At 35.4% G+C, this 18,477-nt stretch overlaps 1 protein-coding gene across 21 annotated transcripts in view; it reads left to right on the forward strand.

Annotated features, from left to right (window-relative positions):
- Synj1 (synaptojanin 1) overlaps positions 1 to 18,477 on the forward strand; it is an 86,507-nt gene that overhangs the window by 8,387 nt on the left and 59,643 nt on the right. For all 21 annotated transcript variants that reach the window (XM_013149744.3, XM_013149746.3, XM_013149747.3 and 18 more), the window contains exons 3-4: positions 13,635 to 13,721; positions 15,407 to 15,674. In XM_013149744.3, the coding sequence (XP_013005198.1) occupies positions 13,635 to 13,721; positions 15,407 to 15,674 (355 nt within the window). The remainder of the gene's footprint in view (positions 1 to 13,634; positions 13,722 to 15,406; positions 15,675 to 18,477) is intronic.

Genomic DNA, 18,477 nt, shown 5'->3' on the forward strand with positions numbered 1-18,477 from the left:
GTCCCAATAACTTAACTCCAAATAACTGTATTTTAGAACAAAGATTCAGAATATTTATAGGAATATAAACATATATACACATATATATACATATGTACATATATGTATACCCATATATACATATATATGAAACATTTGTGTATGCATATATATGTCATCCAACCCTGTAAAATTCACAATTAAAAATTGGCATTCATGGAAAGAAGCAGAAAATATACCACATAATGAGAACAAAAGTCAGTCTGTAGCAACAGATGCTAAAATTAATAGGGACATTAAAACAGCTATCATGAATATACTCCATATGTTCAAGAAGCAGAGGAAAGAACGAGCATAAGGAGAGATGTGAAACGTGACTCAAATCAAATTTTTAGAAAATGAAAATAACTGATGAAAAAAATATACTAATCACGGGATCAGCTTTGATAGTGCTGATGAAATAAATGGTTGGCAAACTTAAAGGCATACTAATAGGAACTATCTAAAATGAATTACAGAGAGAAAAATAAATAGCACCAGTGAACTGTGAGAGAACTTTAGTGGACTAATATATACAGCTAGTTAGAATCCCAGAAGGAAAGAGTTGAGAAAAGAAAATGAAGAAATGATAGGGCATTTTCCAAATTTTATGAAAATTATAAATTCACCGATCTAAGGGACTAAATGATCTCTAAGCAAAGGAAGCAAAGAAAACTGCCCGAATGAATAATCAAATCACTGATTACCAGTGATAGAGAAAAATCTTAAAAGCAACCCAAGAAAAAAACACAAATTCTTATGGTACAGAAGAGTGAAGATAAAATCATCTTTGAGATAAGTCATGAACCTGTACCAACTTCCCAGAAGGAATGTGATCATTTTGTACTACGAACATGGACTAATGAAATATTCTTTAATATAGTAAAAAAATGATCTTTGACTTCTCTTTAGAAGTAATTCAAACCCAGGGACCTAAGTAACATCTTAACTGAAAAGGAAGAGGTAGAACAAAAGCATTCTAAGGTTCTATGTCTAGTCATGAAGAAGATACAAGGACTTTTTAACATTGAAAAGCTAATAAAAAATTAGCTAAATCTAATGGTTTAATAGTATTGTTTTTGTTCGCATCTAATGTGAGCATTTTCAGAAACTCTGAGGTGATAAAGTTTAAGCCAGTGAAAATTTGAAAGAAACATAAAAAATAGAAGTGGTTGGTTAACTTCAAGTGGAGAGATACAGCTTTAAAAATTGTAGGTCATATTTTTGATGCTGACAGTTTGAATTTGCCTGTTTGAGTTTTTAATGGTTTTTAGTAAAAATTTCCTTTTTTCTTAAATTCTATAGACTTTGCAACTGAGTGAAAAGAAAGACTGATTAAATTCTCAAATATTAGTATTTTGTATATGAAATAGTGTTTTTCTGTTCTATTATAGTCTTTTTTTTTTTTTTTTTTTTGTCTTTTTCCTTTTTACCAGTACTGGGGATCGAAGTCACGACTGCCTGCTTGCAACGCAGGCATTTATGCTGCTGAGCTAAATCCCCTATTATAGTCTTATATAACTTTTTATATGTAGAGTATCTTTATATAAATTAGTTCTTTTTTAAAATTTTTTTTAATCGGTACTGGGGATCAAACTCACGACCACCTTCTTGCAAGGCAGGTGCTTATGCCCCTGAGCTAAATCCCCAGCCCCTATAAATTAGTTCTTAGTAATGAGTATTTACTATAGATACACTTCATTTGGTTTGTTAGTGGACCATAGGATTGCTGTAATCTGAATGCCTTACTGAAAAACAGATTGTCTGTTAATATTCTATGGAACATGTGTGAAGCATAGCAGGTTGACTCTTACAATTAAATTTCTGACTGAAAATACATTACTGCTCACTAGTTGTTTGTCCTTGATCAGTCTCAAAGACATATCCTTAACCTATCTTGTTGAACAGTTCATCGGTTCTCTTGGAAAATGAAATAGAAGGTGTAGTTTTCAGATTTGTAGCTGTTGCAAAGCTATGTGGGATAGTGTAATTATGTTGAGTTACACAGTTGAGATCCAGCTTCTTAAAACAGATATAGTAATGGCTTAGAAATCACAATAACAATTCAGCCCAATTTCCTTTGGGCTGGATTGAATTTGAGTGTTTATCCCTTAACAAAGGCCTTTCACTATGGGGATACCATATGGTATCTGAATCAGATAGATCATAGAAATTAGTATGAATATCTTGGTTCCCATTGTATCCCAAACTATATGGTGACTAAATAGGAAGGTTTGAAACAGTGTCTTGATGGTCACACTGATCTCTGCATACTATCAATCCTGCTTTTCCTTTAGTCATATATATATATATATATATATATATATATATATATATATACTTATGAACACAATTGCTGGATCATTGATTATGCATATGTTGCTTAGAATAATTTTACTTTACTTTTCATTTGACTAGTTTCCTCTTCTTCAGATTTCAAAGTAAAGTTTACATTCATATTCATATATATATATATGTTTTTGTTTTTTGTCTTCTCTATCTTAATCAGTTGTACTTCATTTACCCTTGCAGGGTGTAATCCAGAAGTTCAGAATTATCCTTTGTACTTTCTTCTCTCTCGATTCCCAGTTTGCGCTATTACAAAATCCAGTCAACCCAGCCCTAATTTCTTTGAGAATCCATGCAGTGAACACCACTGTAGCTGTTTCTATCCCAGTAAAGCCACTGTGTCTCTTTCATGGACTCTTTTAACAGTTGCTTCCTAAACTAGTTCCCCTGCTTCTCCTTGTCCCACCCACCTGCAGTCTTTTAAAAACATAATTTAGATCACAATTCCCCATCTTAAATCCTTCAGTGATTGTCTACTGAATTTAAAAACAAACTCTTTAAAATTATCCTTAATAAAATTGTAAAGGCCCTGCCTCCCTCTTTAGTTTCATACTACTTGGTCTTGATTTCTGTGTTCTAACCATGTTGGCCTTCTTTTAGTTATATACATATACTAAGTTCTTTCTTATGTTAGGGTTTTCACACGCTGTTCATTCTGCATACTTTTAAGTATTAAATATTAAATCATAGCAAATGTAAAATAGTATAAGACATAAATGTCCGGTTCTATTGACATGTGCTTTCTTTTCATTTTTTGCTCTTATGAGTGACCCTGGTATGAATATCCTTTTACATACTTTTGGTGCACATACTCTTGTTGGGTATATTCTTATGAGTGCAATTGCTAGATCATTGATTATGTGTATGTTACTCAGAATAATTTTACTTCACTTTCCATTTGACTAGTTTCCTCTTCAGATTTCAGAGTAAAGTTTACTCTGAGTCAGGTTTACTCTAACCATTGATGTCTTCCAACAAAAACTTTAAATTAGGTACTTTTGCAGCCTGTTGAATTCTGTGATAGATTAATGACAGTTTATAGTACTATTTGTGTATTTTTTTTTTGTCTTTTTCCTTTTTATCAGTATGGGGGATCGAACTCACAACTGCCTGCTCGCAAGGCAGGCGCTTATGCCACTGAGATAAATCCCCGGACCCCTATTTGTGTATTTTTATATCCATCTTCTTAATCTAATTTCTAAGAAGGTATCAGAATACTGTCTTTATTCTTAGAACCTTGCCAAGGTCCTGATACAATGTAGTTATTCGGTAGATACTTAGCATATGTATAAATGAAAGCTTATTATTTTTTAAATGTTGCCAAGATTAAAATGTGTAGTTTGCGGGGGATGTAGCTCAGCCACACAGTGCCTCTCTGGCAAGCATGAGGTTATGAGTTAGATTCCTGGTACCAAAAAATATGTAGTTTATATGGAACATTAATTTCAGTGATTTAATATCCTGCAGTTAGAATTTTAATTAACTATATAAGGAAAATATTTTCCTATTAATATAAATTTTCTTTTGATATACAGGAAAATGAAAAGCTTTACTGCCATCTAATTATATGATATTGGTTAAATTCTAATTAATCTCTAGTCTTTTTCTTCTGAGAATGAGAAGCTTGGACCACATGATCACTAGCATTTTCTACACTGGAGGTTCTGTGCCAGAGTACTGTCTACATGCAAATAAGCTGACCACAAATTGCCATGCATGTAACCACAGGCAAATTATGATTCTAGGAAGAGCATTCTAATTTGCAATCATGTCTTCATGTTCTTACTAACATTTTGTAGCTTGCTCTTGTACATTAGCAAGGAAGGACTCTCTCTTCCTAAGCTGGAAGGTTGAGGATAATAGGACATCTATTGGGTGGTTTATTATTTAGTTTGAATTATTATAATTATTCACAAATTAGAGAAATTTACTTTTAAATTTAGTTAGCTTTACCATTTAAATTAAATGAAGTAATCTAAAGTGTTGATCATGGGTAATACATTAATTTGGGTTTTTCCTATTTGGATGTCAGAAATAGCAATGAAGCTATCTTGTGACAAGTATTCTATGGTAATAAGCATCTCTTTTTAGAGTCACAAATCCTGAAATCAAGAAATAGAGATGTGATTATGTTTTCATCTGAATTTCTGTATTCCAAGTGAAATCTGAAGTCTGATTTTAACATTGCTCTTAAATTCTAATTTGGGAAGGGAAGGTGTAATCCACAACAGTCCTAAATACTACTAGTCCTGTTATATTATGTCATAGTACTATTCAAATAAACCACTACAGCAAAAGAAATAGGAGAATATCCAATAATGTGAGAGAACTATTGATATGTTGATGAATAATTTAATAGAGAACTATTGATATGCTGAAATTTTGATAGAGAACAACTGATTTATTTATATTGAGAGTTTTCTATAGTCTTTAAGTAGACTATCTTTGCCACTTCTATTTTTGTTACCTTACTATAGTTTAAATAAGAGCTGTAAATTAGTCCTGCCTTTCATCATGAGTTTATTTGGGTGAAGGAGCTTGGTAAGCATGCACAGAGCTAAAATAATGAGATGTGATATTGCTGCCATATGGTTTTATGTAGTTTTAATTTTTTGGGGGGGGTGTCTTTTTCCTTTTTATTGGTACTGGGGATCGAACTCACAACTGCCTGCTTGCAGGGCAGGCACTTATGCCGCTGAGCTAAATCCCCAGCCCATGTAGTTTTAATTTTTCTTAACCCCTTCTGTGATGATAAGCACAGGAAAACTTATTTAGTCTTAAGGATATTTTCAAACAGTTCTAACAATACAGTATTAAAGGTGAATGTAAAGAAGTATTTATGACAAAATATAGCAACATTTACTCTTTGCCTCCATTTTGTCATTGCCAAATCTCCTTTCCCAATTTGTTGTATACTTATTTTTGATGAATATTTGATAACTTTGGGAAGAGGAGGTTGTAGAGCTATTCAGAATGTTGTTGGACTTACTTCTACTTTTCATATTTATAGAATGTCCCTGGTTGAGGGTAATTGGAGGAAAGTACTCTTAGAATTCTGGTTTCTGACTGTTAGACTGGCCAGAGTTGTCTTGTCCTCTCTTTTCTTGAATTTATGTAGTATGACAAAAGTTGTCAGAATAAACTTTTTAAATGTTTTTATTTTGAGACCTATCAAACACACATCAAAATAGAGAGTAATATAAAATTTGAACTCCTGGGCACTTTCATTTATCTGTACCCCTGTATCCCCATTTATTTTGATGCAAATCACAGACATCACAAGTATTTCACCATGTATTTCTAAAAACATGTATTTTCTTAATACAGCCACAATATCATCATCACCATATGTGACAACTTAATGTAATGTCAGAGATCCACTCAATTTCAAATCTTTCTGAGGCCTCAAATACTTTATGAGAACAGATGCTCTTGGCACTTACTTTATTCTGTTATAAATTCTATCTTATGACTTTATTTCTAGTCATACATACATTCACTAGTAATAGTCATAGGATTTTCATAGAATCAGTGCTAATGATGTGAGTATATGTTTAAAATATACTATAATTGTAAAGTTATGCCAAAGGTAACTATTTTTAGGAAATACATACTTTGATTAGGTTGAAGACAAAATACTTAAGACATGGATGAAAGATAGTGTTGAGTGGCACAGAAATTTTTTTTTCCCTTTAAGATATTGAGGGGCTTCAGTATCTCTTGGGTATGATAACAGTAACTTTAGAGGCTGAGTTTGCCCTAGCTTCTTGTTTAACATTGAAACTCAAGAGGCCAGGCCTGGTTACCTTAGCTGACCTGTGCGAGATCTTGATTGGCTCAGACCAACCCCCAAACAATGGGCTTCTTGGACATTCATACCTACATTGGTGATTGCGAGTCAGTTCCTTATGAAAAGGAAGGTTTGTTTTTCCTGGTATCTTGTTTGTTTAGTAACCAGCATGAATAGAAGAAAGAAAATGTGTGAATCTCTCCACAAGAGGCAATTTATTCCTCTCATTGAAAGCACAGTGAATACCTTGAAAGACTGCACTAGCGGGAAAGTGACCTGAACTTCTGTGTCATTGTAACCTCCTGAACTTTCACTTCTGTTCATTCTTTCAGTTTGTTTCTTCTGAGCTTCCACACTTCCTGTGACTTCATAAACTCAGCAGTTTAAATCATTTAACAGTGCCCGGTTCCTACCATCCCGCCTCTCTCCCTCACCCCCTCCCTCCTCCTCCCTTCCCCTGCCCCCTTGAAAGACTACATTCTCCCTGTCTCCCTCTTTCCCCCTCTCCCCTTTTCTCCTTCTCTCCCTGTTCCCCTCTCTCTACCTCTGCCTCTCTCCCTGCTCCCCTCTCTCCCTCTCGACCACAGACAAGCACCCTGCAACATTTCTAGATCTCACATATCTTCAATATGAATGTAAATACTATGAGGGCATTGAAATACGTTTGATGATAATGTAAAATGCTATTTTTTAATTTAAAATTAGTAAAACATTTAATTATCAGTGAAGCAGGACAGTAATTTAATTAGATTTATCCCTCATGTCACGTATTTTTATATATTTCAGAGTCTCATTAAATAAGGAAATCTTTTTATCTGGTTCAAAAGTATGTAGAAAAGGAATAATAAGGTGTTAAAAGAGTTTATCTTATTGTATCAATTAATGATAAATGCTTATTTTAAGACTGTTCATGTATTTTTGCTGGTTGTATTTTAAAATTTTTAAACCATTTAAAACATGGAAAAGTTAAAGTTCAGTATAAAACTTTTCTTTTCTGAACTTTTTTTGTCTTTTCTTTGAGTGTTTTGTTTGTTTATTTGTTTGTTTTTTGAGATAGAGATAGATTCTCACTGTGTAGTTCATGGCAGTCCTCCTGCCTTAGGATTTATAGGCATTCACCCACATATCTGGCACTGAACTGTTTAGATTAGGTGGGTGATGTACGTCATCACACCTAGATACTTTGTTATGTATTTCCTAGGAAGATGTTCTTCTGCATCACTGTGTTACAACCCATTGTAAAAATAATACTCTTAAGGCTGGGGATATAGCTCAGTGACACAGTACCTACTTGGCAAGCTCGAGGTCCTGAGTTAAATCCCTAATACCAAAAATAATAATAACTAATAATAATAATAGTGATCATTACTAATAAGTTCTTAGATTCCATTCAAGTTTCACCCTCTCCCTCTCACTCTCTATTTCTTCATATCAAGTGGAAATAATAAAGTTGCACTTAGGATTGTTGTGAAAATTGAATAATACTTGAAAACACCTAGTAAACTGATAGTTACTGTCATAAAGGTACGAATTTCTTTTACTATTTTAGAGGAAACCAAAAAGTTCCGGTAGATAAAAAGACATCTGATCTTCTCTTTGCATTGTTTTTCTTTTCCTTTAATCTACTTTTGTCTAAAGATATGAACACTGTGTGTGTGTGTGTGTGTGTGTGTGTGTGTGTGTGTGTGTATCCCGTGTCCTGAGTCTCAAAATATAGAACAAACACACAGGTAACTACATAGCATGGCATTGTCCTTCATTGGACCCAGGAGACCTGGTATGTTGTTCATGTATTTGTAGCAGAATTAATGAAAATGTAACTATTTTGCATTATTAGAAGATAGATATTTGCATTATTTTTGATATACTTACAAATAAAATGTTTATATTTTGTTGCATGGTAAGGTATATTACGAAGTAACTTTTTCTATTATTTACCAGAAGGTGATAACTTAAACTGTATTTTATTTTTAACTCATAATAGCTGCTGCCAAATGATGATTACTGCTGAAACAGATACACCCAATAGTTTCTATATTATTCTATTAGTGATGGCATCTTAAATGCATATAATATAACCTGTATAACTCTGGAATAATATTTGTCCTGGAAGTTAAATCTTTTGCCATAACAGATAGAAACAAGTTATGTTTACTCGGTGTGCTTGTATTGATTTTAATGAATCAGTATTTATGGGAAGGCAATTCCAATAAACCCATATTATTTTGTAAAATATGATTACATTTATATTGCAGTGTTTTATATTTGTGTTGCATACTTTTGGATGTTAGGAGTAAGTGGTCTATAAACACACAGTGCAGTAATACTTAGGAACTCTAGGAATACAGAATGGTGAAATGCAAATCCCCGCTAAGTCCTCCCCAGTGAGTGGTTAAAGGGCCAACTAAACAATGAAGATAGGAAGAAATGCGGCAATATCAGTTAACTGAAGGATTGCATCATTTAGTTTTAGCCTTTGCTGCCAACCCACAGACCACAGCTGACTGGAGGGCAGAGGTGAAATCCCAAGGAAGAAGGCGTGAAAGTAGATGGTCTGAGGTGAGGAGGAAAGTGAGCTGTTCTGTACAACTCTGGGAAAGAGCTGCAAGACAAAGGTGGAGCTCAAATGCTGTGTGACAGGAGTGTTAGGTAGAGCACGAGGCTGAGAAGAGCCCCTTGTTGGCAATAGACAGGAAATGGGAAGGGCAGAAAGTTCTGCTTAAAGGGATTTTCCTACAGCGAACACATGAGTGCTGCCAGGGGTTCTGAGATTCCATATGTAGGGAAATGAGGTAAGAGGAAGCGGGTAGGAGAGAAATACAGAATAAACCGGTCATCAACAGGTGAGTTAGGTGTGGGGAATGGAAAAAGGAGGGTAGAAGCCGCCTAAGAGAAGGTCAGAAACCTGCAATAGAAAGAAAGGAATGAGAATTGTAAAATTACAGAATTGAGAATATATTATTTGTAATTTCCTTTGGAAATGTTAGCTATGGTGTATGTTTCTTTGGTTTGTTTCTTTGGCACATTTTAATGTGTGTTTGCTCTGGTTTAAGGAGGTTTTCCTTTTAAGTTTCAGGACTGTGTTGTTGCTGTTGCTGTTGCTGCCATTGTTGTGGCTCTTTTCTCGCTCAGTGGACCTACAGCCGTAGGGAAGTTTTTCTGTGGGGTATACTCATAAGAAAGATACAGAAACGTAAAAAATAAGACAAATGTCACACTAGAGATGTTCCCTTTCCTGTATTTAGTTATGTGGCCAAGCATTGTCAGTAGCTTTTACCCTTTACAGGTTTCATCCGTCTCTCGTATGTCAAGCACTATGCTGTGTTAGAGATGAAAGGATGAGTAAGCTGGAGTTCAAATCAGTGAGAGAGTTAACGAATTGGTAGTACTGGAAAAAGAGTTACATTACTAATTTGAGAAAATACTTTATACATTACTTTTTGATTAGTGTTTTTTTGTTGAGACAAGGTCTTGTTATATGGTTCAAACTGGCCTTGAACTTGCTATGTAGTCCAGGCTGACCTCAAATTTACAGCAATATTTCTGCCTCAGTTTCCCAAATACTGGGATAACAGGCATGCAACACTGAGCCTGGCTTCCAGTACTTTAGTCTGGACCCAGTGGACCCATTCCTTACTTTTTTACTCTAAATTTATACTATAGTGTAATAGTTGCTGGCTGTGCTTCTCAGTATGTTTCCTAGAGGGATACAGAAAGCAATCTATGTGTTTACCACTTGATATGACAAATCGTAAGAGTGTACATATGTGCAAAAGTGGGAAAACAGGATTTGGTTCCACTCTTACGGCAGCAAGCTGTTTTTGCATATGTTTACCTGAGCATCACAGAGAATTGGGTAGATCCACACCACTCCAGGATTTGTTAGGGAAAAAAAAATTTTCTTTTGCTGGTAGAAGTAGCCCAGTTCAGCACAGTGACACATGAAAAACCTTATTAGTTTCAGAGGAGGTCAAAAATGAATCATCAAATTACTCATGCATAGATGATAAAGATGATCCATTAGGGTAAAATACATGCTTTCATAGCAGAAGAGCAGTGTGGGGATATGATCATGATAACTTTGACATTGGCCATGTGAGCCAAAGTTCCTGTGACAGTGAAATGGAGCAAGAATTGACTAAAACAGGATCAGGAATTGCAGACCTCCTTGATTCAGAGGACAAAGAAAACAGCAATGTGAGTACATATTTGAGTAATGGAAATGTTCCGAAATGGTCACATGACCAAATGGAATAATCCAATGTTAGTACTAACTCTGAAAATATAGTGGGGTCTTGGCAGGGGTGAAATATATTGAACAGAATGCCAGCACTGCCATTCATTGTTGGAGATTGTAACAGAGGAAATGCTACAAAATGCTGTGAGAAACACAAAGGCTGAAATGCAAGTAAAATGTTCTATGTGTACTAGTAGCCACATTAAAAATGTATTTATTATGATATACCTAAGTAGATAAACTGAAAGTGTTCATGGGCCTATTATACTTAGCACAGATTTCTTACGGTGATTGCAGGAATGTAAAAGACTTAAAAGCAGTGGGTCAAAATATGGCATAAAAATGTATGCCTTTGTAGATGTGAAGACTTATTATTTAGACATCTTTCAATTTAGACAACTATCCTGGAACTCAGCATTAGGTTCTTATTCATACAGTAAGAAATGGAATGATGTGACTGATGTGACTGAAATGGAATGATGTGACCAGGTTTGTTGCTCCCAACTCCCAAACTAATCAGAATGTGACACTGGACAGTTAGTTTACCAGTTTCTAATTGATGTTACATTTGCTAACAGCACAAGTTGACCAGTGTAAAAACTGTACACAGGAACAAAGCAGAAATTCCAAATGAAGTATTGCAATTTCAAAACAGAGAATGCTATAGTATAATCTTTGGATTTCAGAAAAGATAATAACATTCGGCTCATATATGGCAAAGAAAAACAAACTGCTACTGCTGATGTCAGCATTTCACCCTGATGGAAATATTGATAGGGAAACCTTGACAAAACAGAAGCCTCAGATGGAAACTTTCAACAGCAAAGCTGAAGGTGGAGTAGCTATTTTGATGAGTTGTACAGCAACCCTGTGATGTCATTTGAAACACAGAGCATTGGCAATGGTTGTGTTTTATTTAATCCTAAACATAGTTTGATGGTTTACAAAGAAAATATCACCCAGAGAAATTTTCTTAAAGGATTGGAACTGCAGACCATAAGAGATCATTTACAGTGGAGAAAAAAGAAATTGTTTCTGCCCAGGGAACTACACAAAAATAATTGTGGAGCACACTGATGAGCTGACAGATGAACAGTCAGGTAGAGCACCGCGAAAACCTTACTATGACAGTAGGAAAACAAAAAAGACGTCAACTGTGCCCTACAAGAAAGTACAGGAAAATAAAACATATATGATAACAGCATAAGTGATACTTGTATGTGGAACATGCAGTTGTCATGTATGAAGACTGCCTTGGGTAAGACAATTGAAGCCAAGCTTATTTCTATGGTAGACTTATTTGTGTTTATACTGTAGTTCACATAGGTTTTTATTTTCCACGTTATCTTTTAGGTTTTCTAAGCAAGCCAAACAGCTAATGTGGAAATGTTGATGCTATTTTAAGCATTCATTACACATTTGATATTTTATTTTGTTTAACTGATATCTTATTTCCCTGGTAAGTGCATGTTGTACAATATAGTGGGAAACTCCTGACAAAGCAGGAAGAGAAGAGAGGTGACAAGACTGCCACATGGGAAAGGAAAGCTCAGCACACGCCCTGTCAGTGCTAGTGAGACGTGTGTATGAAACATGCAGTTATCATGTGGAAAGACTGCCTTGTGTGACAGCTGAAACAAAGCTTATTTTTTTATTTCTCTTTTTTTTTGTCTTTTTAGTTTTTATTGGTACCAGGGATCAAACTCACTACCGCACACTTGGAAGGCTGGCACTTATGCCGCTGAGCTAAATCCCCAGCCCAACAAAGCTTATTTTTGTGGTAGAGTTCTGTTGGTATTTTCACATAGAAATTATACTTCACATAGAAATTTATTTCTGATGTTATCTTTTAGGTTTTGTAAGCAGTTACACAGCTGATATGAAAATGTTGGTGTCCATCTTAAGATGTACAATGTACAATGCATACTAAGAATTTTACCCAGACATGGTAGTGCATGCCTATAATTCCATCACTCAGGAGACTAAAGCAAGAGGATTGCTGTGAGTTCAAGGTCAGCCAAGGCTACATAGTGAGTACAGGCTGGCATGAACTACATAGCAAGATTGTGTCTCAAAACACACACACACACAGATACGTACAAACCGAAAAATAAAAATAAACAATTTAGTAATTTATCGTTATTTTATGTTCCTATTAACTACACGCTGCATAATAAGATCCTCTGACAAAACAGCAAGACCACTCACATCAAGTATGTCCTACAAAGGCCAGGAAAAGCCAGGTGTGGTGATGCTCACTTACAATCTCAGCACTTAGGAGGCTGAGGCAGGAGGATCACTGTGAGTCTGAAGCCAGCCTAGGCCACAGAGTGAGACCTTGTCTCAAAAAAACAAACAAAAGAAAACAAGCCAGAGAAGCAAAAAACATGTGCTGTCAGTGTAAGCGCAACCTGTGCATGGAACATGCAGTTGTCATTATGAAGACTGCCTTAGGTATGACAGTTGAAGCAAAGCGTATTTTCATGGTAGGATTTTATAGTATTTTCACCGTAGTTCATGTAGGAATGTCTAATGTTACCTTTTAGGTTTTGTAAGCAGGTACATAGCTGATGTGAAAATGTTCGTATCTATCCCCAATGCACAATACATATTGAGAATTTAATAGTTTATTTTACTGATATTTTATGCTTCTGTTAACTACACCTGGTGTAATAAGAACCTCCTGACAAAATAACAAGATACTTGTGATGTCAATTACGTCCACCAGCAAGGTCAGGAAAGCAGAAGATGTGCTGTCAGTGTAAGAAATACATGTGTACAGAACATGCTGTTGTGTGTGCAGACGGCTGTAAGTATAATAAGTAGGGGTTTTTTTTGTAGAGTGCCATTTTCATTGTAGTTCAAACAGGAGTTTATTTCTGATGTTCTTTTCTAGAGTTTGTTTACCAAAAGCCAGTCAATGTTGAAAATTTTGATGCTTTTTTTACAAACCCACTAAAAATTAAAAACAACATTTTGTGATTTTTTTTCCTGTTTAGGACTCGTTGTTTAATATAATAAAACTCATAAAATTAAAATGAATAATTCATTGATAGAAATGTTTTAAAGATTAAACTTGGATCTGACAGACTCAGGTTTCTGTACCTTGATGACAAAGTTAGTCTTATGCCCCAAGGGAGAATGTTAGATTTATAAAGTTTTGGTTGAAACTCTGGCTTTATAGTCTGAAATCTCAGCTCATTTTTCTTAACCCAAATCTTTCTTTTTTTCTTTTTGTAGCATCTGCAGAAAAAGAGGCAATCAAAAGTACATACTCCAAAGTACTGGATGCATACGGACTCTTAGGTGTTTTGCGCTTAAATCTTGGTAAGTTTGTTATTCAGTGTAATTCATGTATTGTTTTTATTTCATTTTTGTAATTCTAAAGATTTATGAGAGACTATTATATATCATATCACATTCAGTAACTGAGCTATAAAGTGTATTATCTTTTAAATATTAGGCTAGTGATGATGTTTATTGCTCAAAAAGACATGCTACATCCTTGAGCATTTGTGACTTCCATCGATTGTGTCCTGTTTGATTACATTTAGAGATGATCAGAGCCTTGCCTTCTTATGTGGAGTCAGTACATTTAGGAAAATGATTCACAGGAACCACAGTGATTTCACAGATTTATTGTGGGATAAATGTCTGTTTTGGATGCAAAGGTCTCAGCGTGAGCCTATCTCTGCCACTTATTAATGTCACCATGGGCTCAGAGTACCCTTGTGATCATTAACTTCTCCACAATATAACTGAAACTCTGGCCTAAAAACTGGGACTAGTCCATGAATTGTTTTACTCATCAGTCCTGGGAGAAGCACATTTCATGCACATTCTACAGATGGCTCCCTTCATTAGCAAAGTCTAACAAGGGAAAACCAAACAGGCAAAACAAAAGAGTCACCTAAATGAAAGGGTGGGTTTACTGATGTAGTCAATTTTCCTTCTGGTAGGGACCCCCCTTTTTTTGTATGTTGATGGACCACATACTTTGAGTAGCATGCGTCTATAAAATGGAGATTTGTAACATGTGATTGATCTATCAAAGATAAAACACTGTGCCTAGGTGCTTTACTAGTAATTGTTTTAAGTAATTCTCAGGAATTTTAATCCTTTCTATATAAAGTTATATCTTAGGTTGGTTATGGTAATATAATTTGGTCTAGGTAAGTAGTGGAGCCAACTGCTTTGAGTTCCAACTTAATACTAGAATCATAGACTTTTTGTCATAAAAAAAAGTCTACAAAAAATGAAAATGTTTAGAAAAATAGAAAATTAAATGAAAAAGGTCTATGAAAATATTATCAAAACAAATTGCTTTATAAATTGTTAACAAAGACTTTTTGGCATATATGTCATCATCCTCAGTTAACATTTGTAGGCTGTTTTCAGCTTTTTTTTTTTGCACCGGGGATCGAACTCACAATCATACGCTTGCCAGGCAGGCACTTATGGTTCTGAGCTGAATTCCCAGCCATTCAGCTTTATTGTTTACAAAGAGCTTTCATATTCATTATCTTATATGAATTTCTGACCATTATGAAGAAAGGTAGTGAAGGCAATATATATTTTTTCTACTCAATAAATTTGTGTATCTTTAGATTAAGTAGAGTATCAATTCCATAAATATGAGATTATCCTATTAATGTTTAAATGTTTATTGCAGTGTGTTTAAACAAGAAATTTTTTTCAACTAAAACATCTAGTTGTAAGTTTAACCATATGCATGGTAAATTTCGAGTAACCACAATGTGAGGTTTAAAAGATGGGGACAAAACAAAAAGTCAGAAGAAACCATTTTTGAATAGGGTCTTGCTCTGTCATTCAGGCTAGCCTGGTATTCACTATAGACTTCAAACTGTCGTCCAATTCATGGTGATTCTCCTGCCTTAGCCTCCCAGGTATTGCAATAACAAGTGTGTGCCGCCACACTGAATTGGAAAAACTTTAAATAGTTTGAAAATAATTGGATTTTTTTATTCATATAAAATCTTTGTTTTTTGTAGGTGATACTATGTTACATTATCTGGTCCTAGTCACTGGCTGTATGTCTGTTGGAAAAATTCAAGAATCTGAAGTTTTCCGAGTTACTTCTACCGAGTTTATATCACTTCGAGTTGATGCATCAGATGAGGATCGCATTTCTGAAGTGCGAAAGGTTTTGAATTCAGGAAACTTTTATTTTGCATGGTCTGCATCTGGATCCAGTTTAGATCTAAGTCTCAATGCACATCGTAGCATGCAAGAGCACACAACCGACAATAGATTTTTCTGGTGAGTCTGTGCTTTATTTTACCCTTTTCAGTCAGGGTGTACACTAGCTAGTGATTTGAGTAAGATTTTGTTCAACAGGTGCTGTTCCTCCAGCGATAGCAAGGGATGGACATGTCTGGGTGCTCATACCTGTCTTTCTTGCTCTCAGAGCCTTAGCACGGGATGGTAGGCAGCCTCTGTTGGGGTGTTTAACTTGGCATGCGACATGAAACCCTCTTGTTCTTCTTGATCTAGATAAGACCGTTCATTTCAAAAATATAAAGTATTTGTGTTAAATTTGGGAATGATTTTGGTTGTAATAGTTATGTTATATTTATTATTCTGAGTTCTAAAAACTTGTGGTATTACTAATATTGTAAACCAATCTTCCTTATTATTTTTAACTTTAGGATTGTAAATAGATCATCTTTTTATTATTATTATTTAATTAGTCCTGCAGGAGATTGAACCAGGGTTCTGTAGGCAGGGAGGTGCTCTACGTGCCCAACTTGTGTAAATAATCTTGATTCAAGAGTGCAACAGATTCTGAAGAAAAAGTATGCTGGGACAAAGTCCAGTACTACAGAAAATCAAACTTACATAACTGTTACATTACTTACATGATTGGGTATTACCATGCAGTGTTATATGTAGGCATAAATGGTGAGTAAAACATGAGACTCTAATTGGTATGACTTTATTATAGCTTGCTAGATTTCATTGATGTTGGCTTTTTTCTTAACTGCCATGTACAAATAATGTTTCATTAGATTGACATATATTATAAGGCCAAAGCCCCAGGACTCCATGCTCTTGGCATCCTTTAGTAATTAAAGTCTAGAGTGTTTTCTCCTATGTATTTTGTCTCCCTCACACTTTCATCATCACTTTATGGTTCTTGAGTAGCACATTCAGGTTTGACCCATTTGTTTTCACTATCAGAGGGGTCAAAATCAATAGCCTTAAAAGAAGGCTAGCCTCAGGACAACAGTTTTGTCACATTATACCATGCGTGGAAGTGTCTTGGCCCAGAGTACTGCATGGGGGAGAGGAAAGAGCAGAATGAGCAAAGACTTCAGGGTACGTTCTCTCAGACTCTTAGGCTTAGCAAAGGAGGAGTCACTAAGGGATGGAAAAGAAGAGGCCAGGATGGTTGAGAGATTAATAGAGCAGATGACTAGACTTAAAGCCCTATCTGCTCAAGAAGCTCATGGCAACAGGACATACTTTTGTCTAGCTTTGAGAAATAAGCTTCCAAGAGTTAAACGTGGGTCAACTGTATGCTTTGCTGAAGGCAGACCTTGAAGCCTTCGAGAAGGGTAATCCTGTTGCAGCTGTGCTTATATTTTTGTTTCCACTTCATTCCTATCCTATATTGCTTATATGGAAAGAGAAGAGCTTTCCTGTTACATTAGAAGTCCAGTCAGGTGCAGCTGCATTTGTTAAGTTCAATCAGTAGGAATAATTCATTCATCTCTTCATTCAGTTAAAAGTAGAAACAGGGACATTGAGATCACAGAAAGCTAAGAGGTTTGTTCAGTAAATGACAGGTTGAACAAAGAAATGGCTAACATAGCAAAGATAAATTTTGTTCATTTTATAATTTTTATTTTGCTAAGGATTGGCATACTTGAGCTTCAATTTCCATGGAAAAATGAAAGTTTTTAGAATTCATTCCCTTGAAGTTTACTATAAATATTTTGTAAGTCATAATAATTATTGTGTCCACAGTGCCAAATTCAGTCTCAGGTACTTTTGTCCCACTGTTGATTTGAATCTTCTGCAGTTAAGAGTCTGTATAAATTTGGGTAGAATTAAAGCAGTGACACATTGATAGTAAAGAAAAATGAAAGTTGACCTCAGAGAATGAAACACAAAATGCCTAGAATCCAAGGACTATTTACATGGAAAAAGCAAGTCTCTTTTCTCCATACTATGCAGTGATACCTTAGACATACTGGGTCACAATCCCTTTAAACTTTATTTCAGATCACTGTAAGTAATAGTAAAGAATGGAAGTTTATGTCACTGCATTTGTCAGATAAGTAGTGGTTGTCAGACTTAATGTTATCTCAGTATTAATTTCATCACTCATTTACATTCCTTTGTGGTTTTATTTTGGTTTTAGTACTGTTCCTAGGACTTCCCACAGAGCTGTGTAGTTTCCTGAGTAGATAAGAGGTTGGGGTCATAACTGGTCCACCTGAACTGCACGTGACCGCCACCTGTGGTCCTTCCTGCAGCTAGTTACCCAAGGGGCCAGGCACATGAATTGCTGCACTAACAGTATGCTGTTACTGTTAATGATCCTGAGTCTTCATGACAGTGCTGTTATAGCTCTTGTACCTTGCTTAAGTCAGCTAAGTAATACAGAGCAAGAATATAGAACTAAATAATACAGAATGAGTAATATAGAGCAGCATTGCAGAAAATTCACTTTTGTGTTGGTAGTGGATTGTTGTTTAACAACACGTTTGTCTTCCAGGTAGGTAGGTTAGAAGTTGCCACAGAAGCTTACTTATGTGTTCTGTAGAGGACTCATTTCCAGCAAAGACCCCTGCAGTCACTATCCATGTTTTAGCATGGATGTGATTCTGCTTTTATCTGCCCTTTAATCACTGGGCTTTATGTGTTTATTTGAATAACATTTTTCCTGGTTTGTAAACCAGGCCATCGTAAGTAACCAACTGTTACTTACAATGCTGAAAGTTTTGGGAGGGAACTAATAAGTGGCAGCTCAGTGGTGAAGCACTTGCATAGCATGTGTGAGGCTCTGGTTTGAATTCTCCAGTGCTGCAAAAGAAAAGAATCTGGAAAATCCTAT

Source organism: Cavia porcellus, unplaced genomic scaffold, assembly GCF_034190915.1.
Source record: "Cavia porcellus strain 051 isolate PalLab524CR breed Dunkin Hartley unplaced genomic scaffold, mCavPor4.1 scaffold_7, whole genome shotgun sequence".
Classification (NCBI taxonomy): domain Eukaryota; kingdom Metazoa; phylum Chordata; class Mammalia; order Rodentia; family Caviidae; genus Cavia; species Cavia porcellus.